The sequence below is a fragment of the Archocentrus centrarchus genome, unplaced genomic scaffold (genome assembly GCF_007364275.1).
Source record: "Archocentrus centrarchus isolate MPI-CPG fArcCen1 unplaced genomic scaffold, fArcCen1 scaffold_26_ctg1, whole genome shotgun sequence".
In the NCBI taxonomy this organism is placed as follows: domain Eukaryota; kingdom Metazoa; phylum Chordata; class Actinopteri; order Cichliformes; family Cichlidae; genus Archocentrus; species Archocentrus centrarchus.
In genome coordinates this window covers 5,945,711-5,971,210 of record NW_022060256.1, presented here as the reverse complement: position 1 = coordinate 5,971,210, position 25,500 = coordinate 5,945,711, and the positions used below count along the sequence as shown (strand labels likewise).

Here is a 25,500-nt window from a genome sequence, read left to right as displayed (position 1 = left end):
CGCTCAGCTTCAGTCTAACGTCATTCAGGTCAAAACAAAAGAAAAAAGTAAAACTGAGGTTCTTTGGCTCTGTGATTTATTATCGACCAGAGCAGCAAAACGACTCCAACTTGGTCTCCTCACAGACGGACCACATGCACAAAAAAAAAAAAAAAATCTGTCAATAAATGATTTAAATTTTATACTTTAAGCGCAGCACAGTCAGACTTCTGAAGAATCCATTCAGATTTTAAATGTAATTTACTCTGAAATGCTTTTAATATTGTAACTAATACCAGTTTATTGAATTCATCAGGTCACGCACACCTGACCAAGAGTTTTTCATTTGAATTGCGGTACTGCAACCCAACCTAAGGTCAGGTGTGCCATTAAAACTGAGGCCCACTTAGACGCTGCAGTGCTTCTCGCGTGAACTGACACGGATGGATGTTGAAACTTTGGGGATTTTTTTTTTCCCGTTTTTGCCCCCCCAAAAGGTTCCAAATCCACACACACAGACACACACACAGACACGCATATATATATATATAATCTTTAAATTCCTTTCACTTGAAATAAAAGCTTCAAATGCAACAGTCTTTAATCAGCAGTTACTGACAAGAAGTGGAAATACGGTCTTGACTTCTGCTGCATTTTTTTTCTTTTTGAGTTTTACTGCAGTTGTCTGCTGGTACTGACACTGCTAACGGCTATCAGCATTAAAAATGTGCAATTTAAAGCAAAAAAAACCCAAAACAAACATGATCTGTTACATCTGAGTATAATTTCTAACTTTATCATGCCTGGATCCCATTTGTCAGGTTCAGGAAAAATGTTTTTGTGTGTGTGTGCGTGTGATTGGCATAAATACAGATATATGGTTATTCTCCTATTTGCAACCACAACAACATGTCTTACAGCATGCAGATGGAGTTTAGCTAAGAAGAAAAAAAAAAAGAAGGAAGTTAAAATTTGTAGAAATAAACAAAAACAAGACGGAAGAAAAATGGACAGAGGGGATACGAGAGCGACAGAAAGAAAGAAGACAAAAAGCACCGTGAGTGTGGAAAGTGTGATATACCACAAAAGAGAGAACGGAAAGAGCCTGGGCGCTCTCCCGGCGGATCCGCCCGGCTTGTGTGGCACTTAACATTGTCGTCTTTGTATACAGAGCTTTTAACAGTCATGCAAAGGGCACAGTATTATTCTAACAAGGCGAGAGAGAGAGAGAGACAGAGACTCAGGAGACGAAGAAAGGGGGAGGCACAACATTTCCTCCAGACAAAACAAGTGCTGAGTGGTAGTTGAACTCTCGTCCTGATGCGCTAAAGCTCCCCCATCCCAACATGAAGATCACCCCCCTACATACAGACGTGTGGGAAATCAACTTTTCCTCCATTTTCTCTCAGCTGAGGTGGAAACTTTCCTCTTCGAGTCGATGAGACGAGAAAACATATTTTTAAAGAAATACAAAAAGATCCAAATTCACCGTCTTTCCTCTTACCATTAAAATATCTTAAGACTCTTTAGGCCATATATTTTGATTTATCTTTATATATTTGCATTTGGGCCTTGTGTGTGTTGATTAAAATAGAGCGCTCGATAAAATAGACTGATGGCTTGCTGCTTGCAGAACGTCCGGCTGATTCTGTGATTTCATTGCATAAATCCGGTGGTTACATTTGGATTTTATTCTTTCTAAATGATACACTGCGTCTCCTGTAACACTGCAACAAAAGACCTCGAATGATTCTTTGATGTAATCTTTGCAATCGTTTGTGCAATGAAGGCGGAGAACAGCTAGTCTATGACCGTCATTCAACTGGACATTAAAGGTCTTGAATAGTAATAGATAGAGCCAAGCCCCCCTTTGTTTGAGAGAGACAGAAAAAAAAAAAGAAAAAAAAGAAAAAAAAAGGGTTATCTTGGCTTTACCCCCCCCCCCCCCCCCCCCAACTGTAAGCTGTGATGTGACCCCGCCCTCCCCTCTCCTCATCTCTGAGAGAGAACGAGAAAAAGAAAGAGAAACAGAGGATGATTGATTGATTGATTCCTGACGCCATTCCTGAGCAAAGTGGACTTGACGAGTGAGACCCAAGGAATCCAGGAGATGTGGACACTGGGAGAGGAGCATTCAAACAAAAACCAATAAAAACCAAAAAGAACAAAACAAAATAATATCACAGAAACAGTGTAGAGGCGGGGAGGAGCAGTGGCAACGCAGAAACCAGTCCACAGAATCATCTGGAAGGAGAAGAAAACAGACAGCGTGAGGAGCGACCACACTGGACATCAGTACGTTTTACAACACCGAACATCCTACCGAGCAGGACACGGGGCCGAGCAGGCAAACTTCAGAGTGTTAGGAAGGATGAAGAACATCCACACAGACGTGGGAAAATCATCCTTATTTTAGTTATTTAGCTGAATGGCCATGAAAACTGATATGACACCAACAGGTACAGAGCCACGTCCCCTTCTCCTTGGACTTTGATGTAAACCCCGTAGGCTTAAGGCATCAAGGGTTCCCTTCCCTTCCCTGATAGTCAAGACTTGGAAGAACACAAACAAAATAAAAAAATAGTATAGCATGGGGTCAGCGTTATTATTTATGCTTCTGTGTTAAATCTGTGCCAAATACATCGTAAATGCAAACCCTGTGCTGTAACTTCACCTGCAGCCTGAAGTGTACCTCCCTAGAAAACATCGATGCAGCCCGCAACCATCGATTGGCCCGTTCAGTACCGTCAGTTTGTTGTACCCTTATTAGTAGATTCTAAAATATACTTTTTTTTTTTTTTAACATCAGAGTTCAGAATCAAGTTAATGAAACCTCTGGGATGCTGATGTGGTCAGTAAGTATCGGGGGGGGGGGGTGTAATCAGTTTCAGCTGCTTTGGTGTTCATGAAATTACCAACAGGGGCACTAGAGGGGCAACAATGAGACACCCCCAAAACAGGAATGGTTTTACAGGTGGAGGACAGATTTTTTTTCCTCCTCATCTTTTCTAACGGTTTTTATCACTAGTTCTGCATTTGGCTAGGTTCAGAGTCACTACTGGTAGCATGAGGCCATATCTGGACCCTACAGGGGCTGCACGGGTAGTCCAAGTCCTCCAGGATGGCACATCAATATGTGCCGTTGCCAGAAGGTTTGCTGGGTCCAGGAGACAGGCGGTTACTCTAGGAGAGCTAGACAGGGCCGCAGAAGGTCCTAAACCCATCAGCAGGACCAGGATCTGCTCCTTTGTGCAAGCAGGAACAGGATGAGCACTGCAGAGCTACAAAATGACCTCCAGCAACCACTGGTGTGAATGTGTCTGACCAAACAATCAGAAACAGACTTCATGAGGGCGGCCTGAGGGCCTGACGTCCTCTGGTGGGCCCTGTGCTCACTACCTGTCACTGTGGAGCCTGACTGGTATTTGCCACAGAATCCCAGAATTGGTAGGTCCACACAGATGAGAGCAGGTTCACCCTGAGCACATGTGACAGATGTGAAAGGGTCTGGAGAGGCTGTGGAGAACGTTAAGCTGCCTGTAACATCGTTCAGCATGACCGGTTTGGTGGTGGGTCAGTGATGGTCTGGGGAGTCATATCCATTGAGGGACACACAGACACTGGTGCAGTGGGTCCTGGGTTCCTCCTGGTGCACAACAATGCCCGGCCTCATGTGGTGAGAGTATGCAGGCAGTTCCTGGGGGATGAAGCAACAGGTACCATTGACTGGCCCCCACGCTCACCTGACCTAAATCCACCAGCACACCTCTGGGACGTTGTTTTGGTCCATCCGACACTGCCAGCAGTGTATATTTTACTTTTCTAATGAAATAGTCCAAATTATTTGTAATGCTAATAAACCACCTAACACTCAATCTTAGTTATTTTAGTCAAATCTTACCTATGATTATAAAAACTATATTTTTGTGCCGTTGTTGTAGCAGAGGGGTCAAAATGATCCATAGTTCTTGTGATAAAGCACACACACATTCATACAGTGCTTTAATATGACACTTTTCCTGTAACTCACATTCTGCTGTCAAGTTTAACGTCTTTTTCTAACAATATAATTTTATGCTTGTTTGTAAAATCTGCTGCTCTGCTGCCAGCAGACGTGTCCATGTTTGTGATGTGATGCCAACTCTTCCTTTTTGATGTTAGCGCGCTGGTAGCTACATAGATAAACTGTGGGCAGCTGATAACCCCGTTCATGTCAGCCCCTTAGGCTGACTGCTGATGTTAGATTAAGTAAAGCTACATAATGGAAAGCTACCCTGGGTATGACGCACTTGCTTCGTGGTACAGTGCCCAGGAGATGCGTGCCGTGCAGAAAGGCAGCATTTTTAAAGATTAACCGATGTGACAGAAACTGAAACAAGGAACTAAAAATGCAAACATGGTTGCTGCTCTAATCTGGGAGGGCTCACACTTTCTCTGAACTCGTGTTATGCTTCAAGATGCTGCACAGAGGAAACACAGTAATTACACACAGCCCATCTTGTGCACAAAGCGTATGATGGGTTATAAAATGCAGAGCTGATAGCTATTATCACAAAAAGAGGCCTGTCAGGAAGCAGCTGGTGGTGAGCAGAGATCAGGGAGGGAGAGGACACCACATCTGAGGACCGCTGTCAGCATGGGAAACAAAAACAGTCTCTTAATGTTCATTTATATTCGGACTGTTGTTAACAGTACAATTTGCTTAAGAAAGGGTGAGACTGATAATGGCAGTAATGGTCTACGTGGACACAGTTTTAGGGTGTAGCTGGTTTTCTGCATTTTTGTCAGAGTAATAACGTCAGATTTAAACAGTACTTCTTGTAAACTGTGACACAGTGAATCTGTCCAATAAAGAATTATTTTGCAGCCATAAACTGGGTTGTTTACATTGTTTAAAGTCAAAACTTTTAGAACTAAAAAAAAAAATCAAAAGTCTGCGTGGACATGGCAAGGCTATTAATGCCAGACACTAATGCTGCATCACCAAGTTACAGCTAGCAGGCTGTATCTGACCCAGTGTGTTTATAACATCACTGGACAACAGGACTTCCACCCTTTTCACTCGTCTCCATAATTTTCCTTCTAACTTATTTGATGCTTTGCTCATACCGAGGCTGCTGGCTCTGAGCTCTGGATAGCTTTAGCCACTTTTCCTTTGTTAGCTGAATGAAGGTGGTTTAAGTGTCTGATTATGTTTGTTGTTACACAAATTTTTGTGGTGGTATAAAAACTAAAGTTATTATACAAAAAAAAAAAGTTCTAAGGTAAGTCAGACGGGACATTATCAAGCTCAAAATCTGTGGTTAGTGAGATAGACGTAACTTCAGCATGATTCCTGAATTAGTTCATTACATTAGGTGACAAAATAACTTGAAAACTAATTTGCCATCTAAATCAGATGCGAGTGTCTGGATGAATTGGCTCATCTCATTCACTCAAAGGCAGTGTGTTAGACAGCCTGTAACTGCTCAGTGTTAGCAGGCAAACCAGCTTCAGAAAAAGCTGCTCGGGGTTCGTTTGATTCTCAAATACCAAAGAAAGGTTCCCCATGAATCTAAGGCCCCGCTAACATCGACCCAAACACGGTTCTTACAGTTGGGGTTATGTTAGTGAAAAAAATACCACTCCGAATTTAAAAAATACGAGCAGCTGTTCGCTGGTGTTAGTGATTAGTGGACTCTATTGGCTAATATTAGAGTTACTCACTGCTGACAGTATTTGGGAGCAGAAGCGAAGAACTTAGGCAAGACATGTCTGTCCCGCATCCCTCATAAAAAAATATTGAAATTAATTTAAACGATGTTACAATCAGGTCCCACATTGCCAATAAAATGGGCCTTTTTGTGTTGTTTTAGATGCAAACTGATGGCGGTAAAACACAACTGACTAACTTTAAAGTGCTTAGATGGACGGTTTTAAGTGGTTTTATCCTTGTGAAGTGCCTCTGCTTCATACTCAACAAAAGCAAAATTTAAACTTGCTCTGCGAGGTCCTCACAGCAGCTCTTAAACAGAGGAGCTGTTAAATTTAACCCGAGTGATCCTGAGCAGATTTCAAAGCTGGAACACCGCTCACTCCACCGTGTTATGAAGCAGCGGAGGTGGGACAGTCATGAGGATCTCCCTGATCTTTATGACCTTGAAAAAGTTGGTTGTGGTGTACTTCTTAACAAATCGCTCATATCTGTGTGTCACCAGCCCCTGCAGGTTATTTTTCAGTGGTTTGGAGTTATAAGCTGGGCTGCGGTGACGTGTACTTACCTGTGTGGGATGTTAGGACCTAAAGCTGGGCTGGAAACGTGCAGTTTCTTGAAAGATGAGCTCCTTCAGTGCCTCTTTGGGTAGGTCATCCAGCTCCATGTCAAATTTAAACGGGGCCTCAGCAACAGGCTAACCACAGGGCAGCAAAGAAGGTATAAATGTTTAACAGAAAAGCCGAGACAAAAAACTGCTGAAACATTAAGAATGTGTTTTAGATTAGAGAAAGATACAGGCAGGTATTTGGACAATGCCTCCACCACCCTGGATTTTAAATCAAAGCTATAACTGAACTGCAGGCTTTCAGCTTTAACTGAAGGGGTTTAATCACATTTTGCATCAACTGTTTAGGAATTATGGCCATTTTTATATGTAGTCCCTCATTTTCAGAGGCTCAAAATTACAAACTAACATCACTTTAAATATGAGATTTGTTTTTAATAAAATCCTTTGCAGTCAGTGACTGCATGAAGTTCAGGACCCAACAAATGCAGTCTTCTCATGAGTGATCCTGACTTGTCTAGATGCTGTGAAGTTGCTTTTCTAAACCATGGAAATAATTCTGCAATCATCCACTTTAGTTGTCTTCTGTGGTCCTTCAGGATTTTTGGTGCTGCTGAGCTTCATTCGTTCATTCATTCATTCATTCATTCAAGCAGTGATGGACTGGTACTTCTATAGTGCTTTTCTGCTCTATTTGAGCACACAAAGCACTTTCTAATTACATGACTCATTCACCCACGCGCGCGCACACATTCATACAAGAACTTTATTCTATGTTTAAGTGTTTTTAACCCAGCGTTCACACATTCACCCTCTGATGGATGGATCGATGGCCACCTTCACTTCCATCAGCATCTCTTTGGACCTCATGTTGAGGGTTCCAGTGAACAGCTACCAAATGCTGTCTGCTTAATCTGTCATTAAATAATAAGAAAATGGGTCAATCAATCAACATTTACTTTTGTGCCTCTGAAAATGGGGGGCTGTGTATTTAAAAAAAAAAAAAGTATTTCCTAACAATTAATGTAATACTTTTGTTAAACCCCTTGAATCACTGCGTCACTGTCCAAATACTTTTGGATCCAAGTGATCCACATAGCACAAGCTGACACTTAGCAGTCCAGGATGGCTGCCCCACCTCATCTGTGGGGTCGTAGTATTGTTCCAGGTATGGGTGCGCCAGTGCCTCCTCCACCTCGATCCTCTTGTGAGGGTTAAAGGTCAACATCTTGTCCAGCAGGTCCAGAGCTGTGGTACAAAGATGGAGTTAAAAGTTATTTTTAGGTGACTGTGAATCAACAATATGCTCACCTGCCCACTAGGGGGCCTAGTCCCGGTGGGCTGTCCTCGTCCTGTATCCTGCAGGGTTTTTAAAACCATGACATCATAAAGTGCGTGTTAAGGTCTGTCATTCCACCTCTGATCAGTTCTTTACTGGACATCCAGCCTTCATCCATTACTGGCATTTATTGTCTGGCTTAATACTGTGTGTCAATAAAGGTTTAAGCTTATTGAATTTGCAGAATGGATCTAAAAAAAAAAAGTGGTTTTAGTTTGTGTCAGACTGAGTGATATCAGTTTGGGAGATGTCATGGTGATATGGTGAATATGTGGTGACTCACTGTGAAGTGCCGTAAACAGAGAAAAGGATATAAGAGCTGCCACATCATCCACCTGCACTGCTATTGTGCTCTGAGCAAAGGTCTGGCTGTAGTTCTTTTACCTTTGTTTCTAAGGATTTTACTGCTTCTGAGAACATTTTTCTAAAAAATGTTCACACAAAGTACAATCAGAGTTACACTGTAAGTGTGAGCCAGCAGCTTCTCTAAAAACTTTGCTGCAGGCTCACATTGTGAGCTTTCAGTACCAAAAAATGCCACTGGGTGTGGACTTAGTGTGATCTGTGTGAGGTGTAGGCAAGTTTTTTTTTCCCCTTCCTCTCTATAAAACAAAATTCTCTCAGGAAATGGTTCACGGGCTTATTTGCAGATTCCCTGATCAACAGTTACTGCAGTTATGAAGAGACTGTGGCTCTGACCTTTTGGATCGGCATTGGGAAAGAGGCGGTTCCATGGCACTTTGCAGCGCAAAGGCAGCGACAAGAGATAATTCCTGGCCTTAATGTTGATGATGCAGTTGAGATCCTCCTGCGAGGGAGAACCCAGAATTCCTGGAGGACAAACAGAAAAATCAAAGTATGAAAAAGGCAGCAATTTGCACAGCCTCTGCTAAGAGTTCACAGCGACACAAGAAAACTTCTCTGGACAAAAGCAGTCTGACTGCACAACAAATCAACAGATGGGAGAAGCCATATGTGGTCTAGCACCGAGAGACAAAAAAAAGTCTGACTTGATAAGGCCACACTAGTGGTTACAGTATCTATGGACTGGCACCAGGAAGCTGACCGAGTATGAAGTCTAAAAGGTATCAAAGCTTTTTTATAGACTACATAATGCACCAACCAAAAGTGGTCCAAGAGGTGAAACTGGGATAACCAGTCATGGGTGCAGAAGCCTCACTGACTATATGGTCTGAAGAGCCACTGTTGTTCAAACTGCAGGAAACCTCAATGCATGCAAAGATAGAAAACAAAGCATTGCTCTGTGTAGCTGCAGAGCAGTCACACTTCCCAAGTTGAACCCTGTCCACCACTTGAACTGAACACTGGGGCAATAGAAGTGGCTCAGGTGTGTGCTTCGTTTGCTCTCGGAAGAGATGGCGGCATGCTGCCCAGTGGGAGCAACATGATTCATGTAGATGTGTCGTTGTCTTATAGACCCATGAAAGCAATGCTATTCCATGCTGGCAGTAAAATAAATAAAAGAAATGCTTCATTTATCTCAAAAGTTTGGAAATTTCTGTGGCACTGGAAAAACAAGTCAGATCCACGAGGGCCTCACCGCACAACTCTTACGACCTGAAGGACTTGTTGCTAACATCTCCGGGGATCTGAGCTGTTTTGGCAGACATTATTATGCAGGTGGTTTTAATGTTGTGGCTAACTGGGATAACTGTAAGTTTGCTGACTTGCACATCAACACAACTCATACCTGACTTAAAAAAAATAAATAAATAAAATGATCTGTATGTTTACTGCATGTAAAGTTGTTTTTTTACCCAAAATGTGGTTCAGCTGATCCAAGTAATGCTTCCCAGGAAAGATTGGCCTGTTGGACAGCATCTCAGCCAGGATGCAACCCACTGACCAGATGTCTATGGACTTGGTATAGCCCTGGAAGTGAGCAGAACAGACTCAATCACGACCACAGCATTAATACAGCACGAGCCCAGCAAGGAAACTAGGATTTAGAAATTTAATACTTAAAATAGAATTACAAACTTTAAAGATATTTCAGATCACTAATAGGGTCATCATTTTACAATTAACAATTTTAGACACAGGGCACAAAGTTAATATGAACCATAACCACACCACCCACAGAAATATGGCAGAGGGATATTAACAATAGCCTGAAATTTAATTTAAGGCACATCTAAATGTTCAGGTAAAAAAAAAAAAAAATACACAACACAGTCGATAAATTTTCCAAATGAATTTAAAGCGACAAAACACAAGTTTCATTTTTAAAGTGGGAAAAACTAAAAACACTGAGCATACGCCATCTTTAGGGTTTTATGACACTCACCTTGGAGTTGAGCATGATCTCAGGAGCTCGGTACCAACGAGTGGCTACGTACTCTGTGAGGAAACCGGTGTGATCGTGATCAGGATCAGCCACACGAGCCAAACCAAAATCACAGATCTGCAAAAAGGTTAGAAATGCCACAAGTGCTGCAATATTAGGTACAACATAAAAATGAAACGTTCAGAGTCTTCAGAGTGGATTTGATCCTTTTTGGTAAATAAAGTGATGAGTATTTGTCTGGTATTATTTAAGTCAACATGGGACATTATATATAAAGAGGCCTTTCCAGTGACAAGAAAAATATCTGGATGAGACACTTAAGAATAAACATCACCAGTGACTGAAAACGAGCCTTTAAATGAAACCGTCCTTTTTGTGTGACGTCAGTTTCGGTTTGAGACGCTACCTTGAGATCACAGGTGGTGTTGAGCAGAAGGTTGGAAGGCTTCAGATCGCGGTGCAGTACATTGGCAGAGTGGATATACTTGAGCCCTCGTAGGATCTGGTAGAGGAAGTAGCAGATGTGGTCATTGCTCAGGTGCTGAGTCTTCAGGAGCTTGTACAGATCTGTTTCCATGAGATCCTGGACAATATATCTGCACAGTTCCAGGTCAAGGAAAATCTACTTTTACACTGAACACCCCCCCAAATCCCCTCATTCCAAAAAAACAACATGGCTGCAGCAAAAATGCTTAAATTGAAGATTCAAAACAGAGTTTCACAACCTAATGGGTGACGTCACAGTGACTATGTGAATCATTTCTAGACAGCCTATAGTCATGAATCACTTACCAAGCTATTAGTCAGTATGTTCCGTAAATTTGCTGAAAGCTCCCTGACACTTACGTGCAGTAAAGCTGTTTCTCTGTTTTTCTGTTTTAAAAAAGACTTGATGGATGCAAGGATGGAGGTTCTCGTGCCAAACACTGAGCAGCAGTAGGCATGCAGAGCCACAAAAACAACAAACAAACTGATGACTTGTTTAGTCAAGTTTCAAAGTCCCTAAGCATTAGGGAGCTGATATGTACTGAAACTGGTCCGTGTGGTTCAGGACTCTTTTATGACTACTGGTAAAAGAAAGCCAGTGAGGTTTACTGTTTGTTCTAGTGCAAATGCTCATGTCGCCAGGCTGAACAGCTGCATGCTGCAGTCACACACACACACACACACACACACACTGTAAAACTACACACATGGTGCCTGCAGATTCGATGGTTTGCCACCATTTGGCTCCAGCAAAGAGCATCTCTGCCAACTATATGGTGGCAGGTGGTTATTATGTAATAAAAGATAAATAAAAACCCCTACTCAACCACAAATGCTGAAGGGTAAGACCAATCTTACCAGCAGCTAAAGAAAACCATCAAATACAAGGAGGAGAAGCTTTACAGTCAAACAGGCTTCAGTGAGGATACACGTCCTTCATCTGTTCGATGGTCGGTGCGCGGATGATGTCGTTGATTCCAATAATGTTCTCGTGCTTGAAGCGCAGAAGGATTTTGATCTCTCTCAGGGTGCGTTGGCAATATGTCTGGTGCTCGAAGGGGCTGATCTTCTTAATGGCCACACGGATCTTGGTCTCCCGGTCATAGGCGGAGCTGTGTTTAAAAAACAAAAGAAGATTTTAAAGACATATGCATAAGTCTAATTAATTTATCATTTCAATTCAGAATCGCTCATTAACCTAATATACACTGCCACACGGAAAGGCCCCAGCTGACCAAGAACCTTCTCGCTGTGGTGACGAGCAAACCACATGTAAGAAGATGGCCTCTGTGGTGGAGGTGAGTGACACTCTCTCCTCTGTAAATGCAAAGCTACAGTAAAGTGTCTGTGTCCAAAATTTAGTAAAACCTTTATCCAAATATTGTAAAGCGTTTTTGTAACCTCGGGGGGGGGGGGGGCTGTAGGCTGAGTTCATGCATCATCATGAGAGTGTCTCTCTGCCTCTTCCCATCACTGGAAGATCATAAAGGCTAGTTAGCAGCTAAAGTAAAGCAGGACATGGTCTTGGAGGCAGTTCACACCTACACTATGCAACAACTGGGAGGTTCACCGGGCTGATGCAGCTCACCTGGGCCTCCCAAGATATATAAAGCTGGCCCAGCTGCTCAGGACCCCACTTCCTCTTCCTGGGATCAAGATTTTTTTTTTTAATTACCTTATTAAAGCAAACCTTTTGGGTGGACACCCTCCTTTTCACATACTTTGATCCAGAAAGGTAACATATTTGCACACGTGTACCATGTCAACAGTGTAGCCAATATTACAGTTATAATTTATATCTCACAAAACAGCATTAAATACAACCAGCGTTTTCGATAAGCTGCTGTGTTTACTGGGTAAAGCATATGATGTAAATGTAAGCATGCGATGAAGTAAGATCCTAGTGCTCTTCGTTAACCGCTTTGGCCATTTTATACATGCGCAATTACAGCCTGGAGAAGCACATATGCCACATGGCCTGGAATGACAAGTCCTCGGAGTACAACAATAAAACCTACATACTGAGAGAGAAAACATGCACAACTCCACGTTTGTCCGGCAAAGGTCACACGTCCAAAGAAGGATTTATGAAAAAGGTACCATATAATTCCCCCTGAACCAAACGACCCATCACCAAAAATCTTTCACCATTACTCTTAAAAATATTTTACAAACGGCCCCAAAACAAAAATCATACCTTGCACATTTTACTGTGTCAATCAAACCCGCTCAAACCTCTGTGACAATTGCTGCTTCCTTCCTGTGGTTTGCAAGTGAGAAGTTTTTCACATTAAGTCAAAATGGCAGGAAATGCTAGGGTTGTATTAAAGGTATTGTAAAAAAGCAAATACGCCCTTAAAACGGAAAGATAAGAGTAGAACATTTCCCTTTACATAAAAAAAGTCTTTAAACCTGACTTCTTGCCTTTTTTTAAACCAATAGTAGCATCTGGAATACAAGAAAGAAAAGCAAAACATATTCAGGAAATTGGAAAGCATGCTTGCATGCATGGGATGCCTGGGTCACTAAGATCTCACACTAAAGCTCGATCCAGAGAAGGAGCAGCGTCTTAATGTGCAAAGCTTGGCGGGTATGCGCCTTTCATATCACACATTCTTCACACCAGAGGTCAACCTCAGCCCAGACATCACAGACTGAACGAAAGGCTCATTACACAAACGTGTGTTTGATTTTTAACACATTTTAAAAAGCATGATCAGTTACCATATTGGGGAAAAAAGCAAACACCTGTGGTCTTCATGCTCACGCCTCTCTTTTCTTTATTTTTGTGTATTTTTGTGGTCTTATCTGCCAATTTGACCTCTTAATATCGACCAATTAGCCTGCAATTAATCTATGATTAGGTTTTGGTTGGCATCAATCCGTTTTTATAGAACTGTGGTACCAAAATGAGTATAGGACACTTCATTTGAAAGGTAGCACCTTGTTGTTAGTGCAAACTGACCTATTTATCATGTGGGCTAAAGCAGAAAACCAACCCTAATCCTGTTCAGGATTGCCTTCTTTACAAGTCAAGTCTCTAAATAACTCAACTGCAAAGTGCATCTGCTGAATAATGGAGCAGACAGTTTCACAGACACCAGCAGATATACTCATAGAGATATGGTGGACCTGTCAATGTGCAGCTCCTCGTTACAAAAAGCTCCAGGATGGATGTTTCCACTCACAAAGGACAAATTTCAAAACTAACCCCAAGCCCATGCTAGATGAGCTAGCTGTGTGTTGCTAGTTTTTAAGCAGCCCTGCTGGCAAGTCTTTAACACTAGTTGGTAAAGATTATTAATTATGATTTAACACAGCTCATTCAGAAGACTGCACGGTCATGGATACAGACCTGAATTCTCAGCGCGGTCTTTGCTTTGGAGACATGCAAAGTAAATTTTGTCAGATAGCGCCTCGGTTACAAAAATCTGGATTTCAGCGGTGCAGAGCAGGATCTCGGTTAGCGTGTGGAGCCTTTGGAGTGGTTAATGGAATGTGTTAAAGTCCATATTTCACCATCTTTGTTGTTTGACAACAGAAACTCATGAATATACACAAGAACCCATATTTACTGACAATTCAGCTGTATTAAAATGCAGTATACATAAAGTAGGAGTGAAGCAATTAAGACGCCACTGACAGAAAAAATAATGTGTTCTGCAAAGTAAAATGACAGGTTTCTGTATAACCTTTAGAGCTTTATTCAGACCTGAATAAACCCCAAATGTCTTAATCTCAAAATCTAAACACCAGTTATGGAGCTAGCTTTGACCCACGTCTGGTACACTGCGGGTCCTGAAACACTGCATGGATAAAGCCTAATTTACACCATGGAGCCCAACTCTAAAAAGAGTCATGTATTTAACTGTCTGTGAAGCTGGATTTAAGAAATAAGTGTTTAAAGTTTTTAGAGCATGTGTAGCGCCATCTTGTGCCAGTAGAGACTGTGACGTCTCTGGGTGCGTTGGTTGGTGCTAATAGGCTTCATCTGCATTCAGAGTTGGGCTCCATGGTGTAAATCAGTCTTAATACATGCAGGTAAAGGTGTTGGGATATTTTAATGTATCGCTGAACCTCAGTGGTCATCAATCAAAACAGGACTACAGCAAATGAAGGCAGTGTGTGTGTGTGTGTGTGTGTGTGTGAGATTAGATGGTGAAAGGGAAAAACAAATGAAGCACACCCTGTGGCATGAAGAGATATGTGCACTGTGTATCAGCACTTTTCCCTGCAGGCTTTTTTCTTCCACGAATCACACCAGTTAATTATTTGTACTAACCAGTAAAAACATGTTCACTGGATTTTTGTTTAATCTGCTCGCTTTGTCTTATTTTCTCTTGTGAAACTATCCAGAAACTGCAATTTTGAAAGCTGAAGGCAGATCAGATGATTTTAATGAGACACATTAAGCTGAGCCTTTTTTTCCCCTTAAAACTCTTACTCCAAAGTAACTCCGAGCATTCCTACCATGAACTTCTCTGCTTACTTCACCTCTGTGTCTCTTTGTTTTTCTTAAATGATCATTGAAAAGAAAACTAGATAAAATCCTAATAAAAATACTTAGTCTGACTTTCAGAATACCACCAAAATATGTAAAATTTTATCACATTTATCCTAAAATGATTATAAAAAAATTAATTTTGTGCATCCTAGAGTCAGCTGTTTAAACACAATGCCTTCAGTTTCTGTTGATAGCTTTACTTTACTTTGAAAAAGTTTGGACCCATTTTTAAATCTCAGAAATTTACAAAAGTACTTTAATGTGGAAAAATGTGGGTGATTGTGCTTGCACCCAACAGACTCACTGTTCATCCACTCAAATATCCTGGCCCTGCCTGTGTTGAAACACCTCCTCCACACTATCCCAGGTACAGACATGTCCACTGTTGAATATCTGGCTCCTTTCACTCTTTAATGGCTGCTTTAGACCCACACTATGGTCTAAACCTAAGCCTCACAGCCTTTACGAAATCTGTCAAACCTGTTGCTAAACTGAGTAAAATAAGATCTGCAGGAGTTGCCTTCAAGAAATCCAGAGTCAATCACATCCCATTTTTGGTCTGCACTGAATGATTGCAGTCTTGACTATTAAAGCACTTTGAGTTATTTTTTAACAGAATAATAATGACAGAAGTTCAGCCCGCCTACATACATACATACATCATCCAGAACTATCAATCTACAGCCTAGTGTTGGGTACCAGACATCTTCAGATGACACATCCAAACCAAGTCCAGCTGATCTGGGAATCAGAAATGCGAATCAGTACTGCCAGCTCATCCGGTCCCGTTTGGTGCAACCAGAAAAGCAAAACTGCAGAACACAGCTGCACCTCGGGATGAAAAACAAAGCATTTGTGAGCTTCCTCAGCTTCATCATTTACATCTAGACAAGCATTGTTTTATTTCTGCACATTACACACAACAGAAATGACTGAAAAACACCCACGTAGTCAGACAAAATAAGAAAATGGGTTGCTATAGTGATGGGGGTGTAAGGACTGCAATGTAAACACAAGTGTGCCAGCCTTCTGCGAGGGAAATATGAGTGACCTTCCTTTCCACTTGTGTGAGAGGAATGTGTGTGTGTGTGTGTGTGTGTGTGTGTGTGTGTGTGTGTGTGTGTGTGTGTGTGTGTGTGTGTGTGTGTGTGTGTGTGTGTGGGAGGAAAGTAAATAGTTCTCCATGTAACAGTTCTACACCAGCAGATACCCTCATGTACAGAGAAGCAGGCAGCGACACGAGCTATTCATCAAAGCTACAATCCGATCCAGGGCAGAGCCAGTTTGGCACAGACACATTGTATCCTCGTACTGTTTTTAAAACAGTCAATGGTACACCGGCCTCCTCCACCAATTTGTGGAAACAGCACATATGAGAAGCAAAATATTTTCATAAAACTCTGATAAATTGTCAAAGGTCAGAGATAAATGTACCTTCTTTGGCACCATTTCGAACAGCAGGTCTGCAGTAGTGCTGGGAGATATAACAAAAAATGTTATCATTGTATTTTTTAAGATTTTGGCCGTTTCACTGCATTTCATGGTATACATCCATCCAACCCTCCATCTGTTCATCTGCTACTTATCCAGTCCAGGCTGCAAGTCTAAGCAGAGATACCCAGGCCGTGCTCTCCACAGCCACCTCCTCCAGTTCTTCCTGAGGGATTCCAAGGCCTTCTGAGCCAGCCAAGAGATGTAATCGCTCCAGCAACTCCTGGGTCTGCCCCAGGGCCCCTCCCCATTGGATATGCCCAGAACACCTCACCTAAGAGGCACCCTAGACACATGTCCGAACCACCTCACCTCAACTGGATCACTTTCAATGTGGAGGAGTGGCAGCTCTACTCTGGGGCTCCTCACCCTCTCTCTAAGGGAGAGCCAAGCCCCCCCTAAGTAGGAAGCTCATTCCTGGTGCTTTTATCTGTAGTCTCATTCTTTTGATTGCTCAGCTCTCTCTTCACCACAACACACCTGTATAGGTCATGAGCAAGACCTGGACATACCTGAACTCTGCTCCAGTCTGAAATGGGCACTTCACCCTTTTGCAGCTGAGAACCATGAGGTGCTAATCCTCATTCCTGTCGCTTCACACTTGGCTGCCAACTGCCCCAGTCAGAGCTGGAGGTCACCTTCTGATGAAGCTAGTATTTCATGGTATTATTACTGTTATTATTACTATTATTTCTGAATTAGTGACCCTTTGCTGTGAAAGCAGCTGTGAAGCCCTCTCCATTTGGACTTTTCTTGAGGAAAAACACCTGTGAGCTTTGAGTAACACACACAGATGGTATAAACAGTCTTACAGCAGTTTGTGAAATAGTCGCCACCTCTAATCTACAGATTTGTGTTTCTGGACATGATGTTAACGTCCCGGACGTACATTCATCTGTACCATCTCCTGTGATGGCCCTCTGCCTTGGCTGATCTGTGTACATGCTTACAAAATGAATAAATTTCCACCTTTATAAAAGTCCACATTTGGAGGTTGGACAGGTTCATCTCACCACTCACGCTACACATTTTCACACATCAATTGTATTATTTAATTATTAATTAAAAATATAGTATCTAGGTTCAGGCACTTAAAGAAAAACTGTTGAGATCAGGCATCAAAATCTGCTGGGTTTGGTCTAAAATTAATTTCAGTTAAACTACACTGGTTGCAACTTATGGACTGATGCAACTGATGGAGAAATGAAATACACTTTCTACTGAAATACATCAATTACAAAGTCATGCTGATGGTCATGTGACCACGTTCTGTTTTGCTATGAGACCAGGATGGTATAAAAGATGGAGGCAGCCACCGTGATATCACCCACTGGGTTATGAAGCCCTGAGATGAGCGATTTTGCTTTTGTTATTTTGATGTATACAATTTAATTTGTGTTTTATTATTTTATATAATTATATATGAACAGATAAGCTAAGAGAGGGGTTTTTTATAATCACTGTCAGGCTCCAGCTGCAAAAAGGGGAATTTTATGCATTATGTGTTTCATATTCCTGTAAATAACATTCCTCCCCATTTTCAAAGATTTTATGGCAGGAAAAAAAACTCAAACTACTTATGAATAATTAAGTAGTTTAATTAATTAAAAATGCTTCAGAGGCTAGGATATTATTTTGTGCACAGTTTTAAGGAAACTGTTAGTCCACACTAGATTTCACCACATCCACTGAGGCAAGCCCTTCAGTTCCTCGTCTGTTTATCCGGCAGGCAGCAGAAGGAACTTTGAGGAAGTACGAAGTACAGGATTCAGTGAGGGTTACAGTTTTGAGCTGCACGGCTTTATGACTGGAGGGTGGACCTTTGAACACAAAGCTACCACTCTGTAGTCACACGTGGTTTAATGCCCTTATTTATTGTAGCTCTCCTCTTTCAATGAGCAATAGTTTAACTTACTGAGCCATTTTATTTTACTGTTATATATAGATTTCTTTTACTATATCGCTGTCCTACAAAGAGGATGAAACTTCTAACTGAACTATGTGACCGCCTACATTAGAGATCACAATCATCCAGGTCTTAGACACCTGGTATAATGACATTACTGCCCCAGTTCAGCCCGAGATCAGTGTGATGACTAATCCAAATGTAAATAAATAAAACAAATGCCACGACGCTTGAAGCGGGTGTTAAACTGATCAAATTACAGTTTTTAAAAACAGAGTTTAAATGATTTTTTTAAACCCTGAAAAGTTGGGAGGGCTTAAAAATGCTGAACAAATGCCCCCGTGTACTTTGAGGATCTGCAGTATGAAGGCAGTTTTTTTTCATGTCTACATTAAATACACTAAAGTTACTGTCCAAAGTGATTGTTCATAAGAGGCCATACTGGAAAACAGGAATTTCCGTGTTTTAGGAAAAAAGCCGTAGCTGTGACCATCCAACATTTTTTACAGGTAGCATCCTCGTTAATTTAATAAAAGCTGCTCTGTACTGTAATCTGGTCTTTTTCATTTCCCCATGTGTGTATGTGTAGTGTTTTCTGAGCATGCTCAGGAGGGAGCACATTGTTTGGGTGTGTGTTTGTGTGTGGGGGGGGGGTTGCCTCCATTTCCATGGAGACAAGAATACAGGACTTCTCTCAGTTATGCAATAGCACTGTAACCATGACAATGTTGACGGGGTAGGGCTGGGGTGGGTGGGGGGGACAAAGCTCACTGTGCTTAAAGGGCGACCCGTGGCTGCTCAGAGGCGACTGATGTCGCAGAGTCAGAGGCTTCACGTCACGCGTTTCTGCTGCGCTGAGAGGCCGTGCAGCAGGACCGGAGGCTCTTTGCTGTATATAATTCACTGCTGTGACCCACAGTCACTGACTGTGAGCGACGACCGGTCGTAACTGGTTATCAGTCCCATCAGAGATTAATCACTGGGTTTTTCCCGCATAGAGAAATGTTTGGTGCTCACCAGTGCTGTCTTAGCCAGCACCAAAGGAAAAATGAAAACATCTGAAAAACAAAAACTGTTTCACAAAGTACTTTATCGAACAGAGCAGCTGACAAAGCAGTAAAAATAAACTTAAACACATCTTTGTATTCCACTGCTTCAATTATTTCCTAGGGATTACATCAAAATTAACCTATTTAAAAGTTTATTATTTAGAGAAATTAATTTTACGTACCGTGCTGTCGAATTTAAACATTTCTATTATAGTTAAAATGATTTGGGGGGTCCTTATCAGGCTATCAGGCTAACCAGCGTGATGCGGCTCTCATCGTAGCCGGGGACTTTAACAGTGCAAACTTGAAAAAGCTGATACCGGAGTTGATTCAACACGTCGACTGCCCCACCAGAGGAGAGAGGACCCTAGACCACTGCTACTCTCCATTCAAAGAGGGCTACAAAGCAAAGTCTCTTCCGCCTTTTGGGAAGTCTGACCACACCGCTGTCCTTCTCATGCCGAAATACAAACAACGGCTCAGGCAGGAACCCCCTGCTGTGAGAGAAGTGACACGGTGGTCTGATCAAACAGAGGCCGCTCTGCAGAATGCGTTGGATTCAACCGACTGGGACATGTTTCGCAGCAGCACGGGCGGAGACATCGAGGAGTTTACGGAAACTGTTGTGGGATTTATTGGGAAAGTTGTTGATGACACTTCACTTAGGAGGACCATCAGGACTTTTCCCAACCAGAAGCCGTGGGTGGATAAATCTGTCCGCGACGCCCTGAGGTCCCGCACCGTTGCCTACAACTCCGGCCTCGCCTCTGGGAACATGGAGGACTACAAGGTTGCATCATACAACGTCCGCAGAGCGGTGAAAGAGGCAAAACATCGCTACGGCCGCAGACTGGAACAGCAACTACAACAGTCTGACTCCAGGGGACTGTGGCAGGGACTACGCACCATCACGGACTACAAAGCACCACACACACACCCGGTGAGTGCCGACGCTTCTCTGGCTGATGAACTCAACATCTTCTTTGCGCGCTTTGAGTCGGGAAGCCGACAGCCCGCTGCGCTCCCGGCCGGAGGGGCGGAGACACTCACTGTGACGGAGCGCGACGTGAGGAGGGCGTTTAGACGTGTAAACACCAGGAAAGCGGCTGGACCAGACGGTATTAGTGGACGTGTCCTTAAGACCTGCGCTGACCAGCTGGCACCTGTGTTTACACTGATATTCAACCTCTCACTGAAACTGTGTGTGATTCCCACCTGCTTTAAAAAGTCCATCATAGTCCCTGTCCCAAAGAAACCACACCCCAGCAGCCCCAATGACTTCAGGCCCATAGCGCTCACCTCTGTGGTGATGAAGTGTTTTGAGAGACTCATCAAGACATTCATCACCTCCTCACTGCCCACCACCCTCGACCCACTACAGTTTGCATACCGGCCAGACAGATCCACAGATGACGCCATATCCTTCCTCCTCCACAAGCCCCTTTCACACATAGACACTGGTAAGGGGAATTATGTGAGAGTGCTGTTTGTAGATTACAGCTCAGCATTCAACACCATAGTTCCCTCCAGGCTGGTCTCTAAGCTGCTGGACCTGGGCCTGGGCCCATCCCTGTGCAGGTGGGTTCACAGCTTCCTGACCAGCAGACCACAGGTGGTACGAGTGGGTCACCTCACCTCATCCTCCCTCACCCTCAACACTGGATCCCCCCAAGGCTGTGTGCTCACTGTACACCCATGACTGCGAGGCCACGTCAGAGTCCAACATCATCATCAAGTTTGCTGACGACACTGCTGTTGTGGGACTAATCTCCCACAATGAGGAGACAGCCTACAGGAGAGAGGTCTCCCGCCTGGAGAGCTGGTGCCAGGAGAACCACCTCCTGCTCAACGTCAGCAAAACAAAGGAACTGATCGTGGACTTCAGCAGGAAGCAGCAGAGGGACTACCATCCACTTGTCATCAGTGGTGCTGAGGTGGAAAGAGTGGACACTTTCAAATACCTGGGAGTGACCATCTCACAGGACCTGTCCTGGACTCATCACATAAACATCACTGTGAAGAAGGCCAGACAGCGTCTCTACCTCCTCAGGCGGCTGAGAGACTTCAAGCTCCCACTCAAGGTGCTCAGGAACTTTTACACCTGCACCATCGAGAGCATCATGCGTGGGAGCATCACCACCTGGATGGGAAACTGCACCAAGCAGGACTTCATGGCCCTAAAAAGGGTGGTTCGTTCAGCTGAACGGACCATCAGAACCACCCTCCCCAACCTGCAGGACATTTACACCAAGCAGTGCAGGCCGAGGGCCATGAAGATCCTAAAACAGCCCAGCCACCCCGGACACTCTCTCTTCTCCCTGCTCCCATCAGGCCGGCGTTACCGCTGCCTGAGGACTAAGACTGAAAGGTTGAAGAAGAGTTTTTACCCACAAGCCATCCGTCTGCTCAACTCTGAGCCCTAACTGGACCATTATTGCACAATGTAAAATTTTTATATTTTCCATCCTTTAGCATTTATTTCTTTCTACACGGAGATCAGTTAAGATCTTTTTCTGAGAACCGACCTGCGTCACAGCCGTCTGACAAGTTCCAGCAGATAATCAGGCCACACCGACTGTCGGCTGCCCAGTTAACTGTGGGCGTCTGCAAAAATTTAGGGGCAGAAACAAAACCTAAAATAAAGAAATTCTGATTTACACACTCAAGCATTTATTCAGTGGGAACATCACAGATTTCACTACGTTTGCATGCTTTAAAAAAAAACAAAACACTTCCTGTTTACACTAACCACAATAACCTATTTACAACAACATGACTACGGTGTTAGAGTCTGCAGCAGCTTTTCAAGGATATGAAATATTGAGCTCTGCACGATAAACCGTTTGTTTCCGTGACTTCAGCAAAACGCACTTTTACACACACTTCTTATTTCTTGTCAGAGGCAAAGCAAAGAAACTATATTGGTGGAGAAATTAAGTCAGCTAAATATTAATTTTTTACAGTTTTTAGCTCCTAAACAGTTTCATTTCACTGTGTTCACATTTATTAGTAACAATCAGCAGGAAATCCTATTGCAGCAATCCAAGATATTTAGCACAGGCCACTCACAACAGATTAATATGAAGAGATGAAGAAATGAAGAAACTGAGGAAGTGACTTTGAGGAAGAAACATTTCTCTTCTCATACTCTGCACACAGTATGCATTGCACTTTAATAATATATTTAGATATCCTCAGTGTGGCCTGCAGTGTTTTGCATTAGCATGTGGTGGAGTCTATTCTTGAGAAGCCACACCTGTAATAAAAACCAGCTCTGCCACCAACATAAAAAAATAAATACACTTGAATGGAATAAATAATTAACCCACAGGCATTATTTCACACAGGAAACCAGACACGTCTACCCCACAAGACACTGTGTGTATTCATGGGCCCAGCTCTATATTTCTGTGTGCTATTGTGCTAGTTCAATATTTTTACCATTACAGGCTTTAATGTGATTGTAATTATCCACTTCTCATCACTATACTGTATTTTGTCGCTAACACAACTTGGTTGTTTGAGTGTGTCGGCTGTCTGTTAGGAAAATGATGAAACTTTAGGACAAGTGTTTATCTTCCAAACCAGCTTCATTATTCATTATTAACTAATGATTATTTTCAATAACATTTAAATTTGCTGCTTGTTGTCTCCATTATTTGATCCTTTTGAGTATAAAATATTCAAAAATTGCCCAAACAACAGCTCAAAACCCAAAGATACTGAGTCTGCCACCATCTGTGACAAACTGAATCTCAAACCAGCACAAATCTGGTCTTTCTGCATTAAAAAAAAAAAAAAAGATTATCAGATGGCTTCCAGTTATTAAAGAAGCATAACATTGGTGTCAGTGGCCCAACCGACAGGCCAAGGCATTCAGTTCAGTTCCATGTTATGTCAGTGCTGATCGTTGAGTGATTCCCTACTTTGAGACAAGTCAATTAGTTTTTAAACAGCTAGTAAATTAGTTAGCAGTAAACAAGCTGTTTTTCCCCGACTCCTGTGAACTATTCCATTCTTCTGATTTCTTCACATATGAACTGAATTATACAACAGGCTTAATGGAAACAGACACACACACACCCACACACACACTTGAGGTTTTACATTTGAATCTTTGATCACAGCAGTTTGCACGACATCTGATTTAATTTATGCGGTTCATTTAAATCCATCTGTTACGTCCGTCTGCAATGATTTCTTTGATTCATCACAACCCAGTTTTTGAACCAATCAAATTTAGACCAAAAAACAATCGATAATCTTTCCTGACACTTCAAATGACCAAAATTTACAAAATTGACTGAGTGTTTGATTCAGTATGACCTTTTATGCGTGATCGAGCCCACAGGTGTTTACAGAGGAACACCTTACTGGTGGTCATGTTTACAGAGGTCAAGTCTGAGGGTCATTTTCCCATAGGCTTCTACAGGACCAGAGGCCTTTTGGCAACCACAGGTATTGCCGACTGGTGGCCTTTAAAAAGAATGCAGATTTAAGGCACTTCCATACCTCTCAGAACCAAAGATAAGTCCACCTTTTATACCATCTGTGCTCGAGTGACAGTTATCACCAACAGCCTTCCAATCAAGGCTGAATTTAGCTTCTTTTTCCCATTAAACCAATAAAACAGCATTATTCAGTTTATTTTGGATGTTGTTATTGCAGCACAGGTACCCATCCTATTTCATGGGAAGGAATGTATAACATTTAATATATCAGCCCTTCTACAAAAAGCTTTCTGCCCATAAATCTGCTGCCTCTCCTATGCAACCACAGCACAGCTTCTAACTCCAAGGTTCTGACCAAACACCCGAACCTCAGATTCAGATGGTGTTTTTTAGCATTAATTCAAATTCTTCCAATTAAGTAAAGGACACACTTGTATCCCTGAATGAGCAAATCCAATTAATATTAAAGCTGTAAGCCACAAACGTGCCCTTTGACGAAAATTCAAAAGCTTCACAGTTTAACATCACCAAGGTCTTTAGACTGAACTCACCAAAGATCACGTTGATCATCTGATAAAATGTAGCAGTACATCAAAGAATAATACACAACCTTTTCTGTTGTAACTAGGTGGCGCTCTGACAATTGCTGACTACTGGCATAACAATGTGTTCAGTGTGGGACTCTTATCAATCCTGTGAAGTCTGAGGCAGATGTGCCGTTACAGTTAGAGTAATTTTGTGTTTCGTGGTGAAACATCGAAATTCGCCATGTCGCCACATCACGCCTTTTTGACAAAAACTCAGCTTTCAAAATAAAGTAACGCCAACTCCTGAAGGCTTTCCAGACTGAATTTTAGATGACACTGCTGAATTACGTTGAAGCTGTACCTCAAAATGTAAAACCTTTGCCCTGTCCATGTTTGACACCAACAAAACACATAAATTTTCACCAGGCCAGGTGCGTATTCAGAATTTCATGAGTTTTTGAGCATATTTAGGCCTTCATCAAAAAGGTGATTCATTTGCTGAAATGGACAACAAACTGTGCAAATGAAAGCACCGCCACTCTCCACAAATCAGGATTCAACCTGTCCAATACAAGGTTTTTGTCACTGGCTCCATACTTATTACTCCAAGGGGATTTATATTTATGATACCAAACCTCAACTTGAATCTTAGAGGATTTGGGACTTTACCTTATTTGATAGTAAACACAATGTCTGTTGGTTTGAACACTGGTGGATGAACAAAAAACACATTTAAAGACGTCACGCTGCAGAAAATTGTAAAAAGGTGTTTTTTCACTGTGGGAGTAATGTGAAGATTATAATGAATCATTTGTTGTGGACCTACAAAGTCCTAAAGTCCTTTTAAAATGTAGCAATTTTGTGCTTTTAAATGAGATATTTCTGAGCCTTTGGCAGCAGAAGTCATTTTCAGGAGCTTTAATTGCTTTATGTCACTTCATATATGGAGCAGTTAACAAAAATATCAGCCTGTCATTGCTGTTCATCTTGGGGCGCTCTAACATTTTGTTTGTTTACTGAAGCACACTTTGTAATTCATGCAGATAATTTAGACTCTTCACCTGAAAGGATGGTCAAACTCAAGGTAATCCAAGACGGGAGACTTTTTCTTGAGAAAGAAAAAAATCTTCCACAGTTTATCGTGATACACAACATCTTTGCTTCAGCAAAAACCTCTCTAAAAAGACACCAATTTTGAGC

The 25,500-nt window shown here is 42.3% G+C and overlaps 1 protein-coding gene across 1 annotated transcript in view; it reads right to left on the bottom strand.

Annotated features, from left to right (window-relative positions):
* Positions 1 to 1,942: 1,942 nt before the first annotated feature.
* Positions 1,943 to 25,500, bottom strand: part of mapk1 (mitogen-activated protein kinase 1) — a 38,212-nt gene continuing 14,654 nt past the window's right edge. The window contains exons 2-9 of the mRNA XM_030723460.1: positions 11,302 to 11,484; positions 10,293 to 10,482; positions 9,887 to 10,003; positions 9,357 to 9,471; positions 8,278 to 8,409; positions 7,378 to 7,487; positions 6,240 to 6,368; positions 1,943 to 2,223 (exon numbers count right to left, since the gene is read on the bottom strand). Coding sequence (XP_030579320.1) covers positions 6,252 to 6,368; positions 7,378 to 7,487; positions 8,278 to 8,409; positions 9,357 to 9,471; positions 9,887 to 10,003; positions 10,293 to 10,482; positions 11,302 to 11,484 — 964 coding nt within the window. The 3' untranslated portion in view covers positions 1,943 to 2,223; positions 6,240 to 6,251. The remainder of the gene's footprint in view (positions 2,224 to 6,239; positions 6,369 to 7,377; positions 7,488 to 8,277; positions 8,410 to 9,356; positions 9,472 to 9,886; positions 10,004 to 10,292; positions 10,483 to 11,301; positions 11,485 to 25,500) is intronic.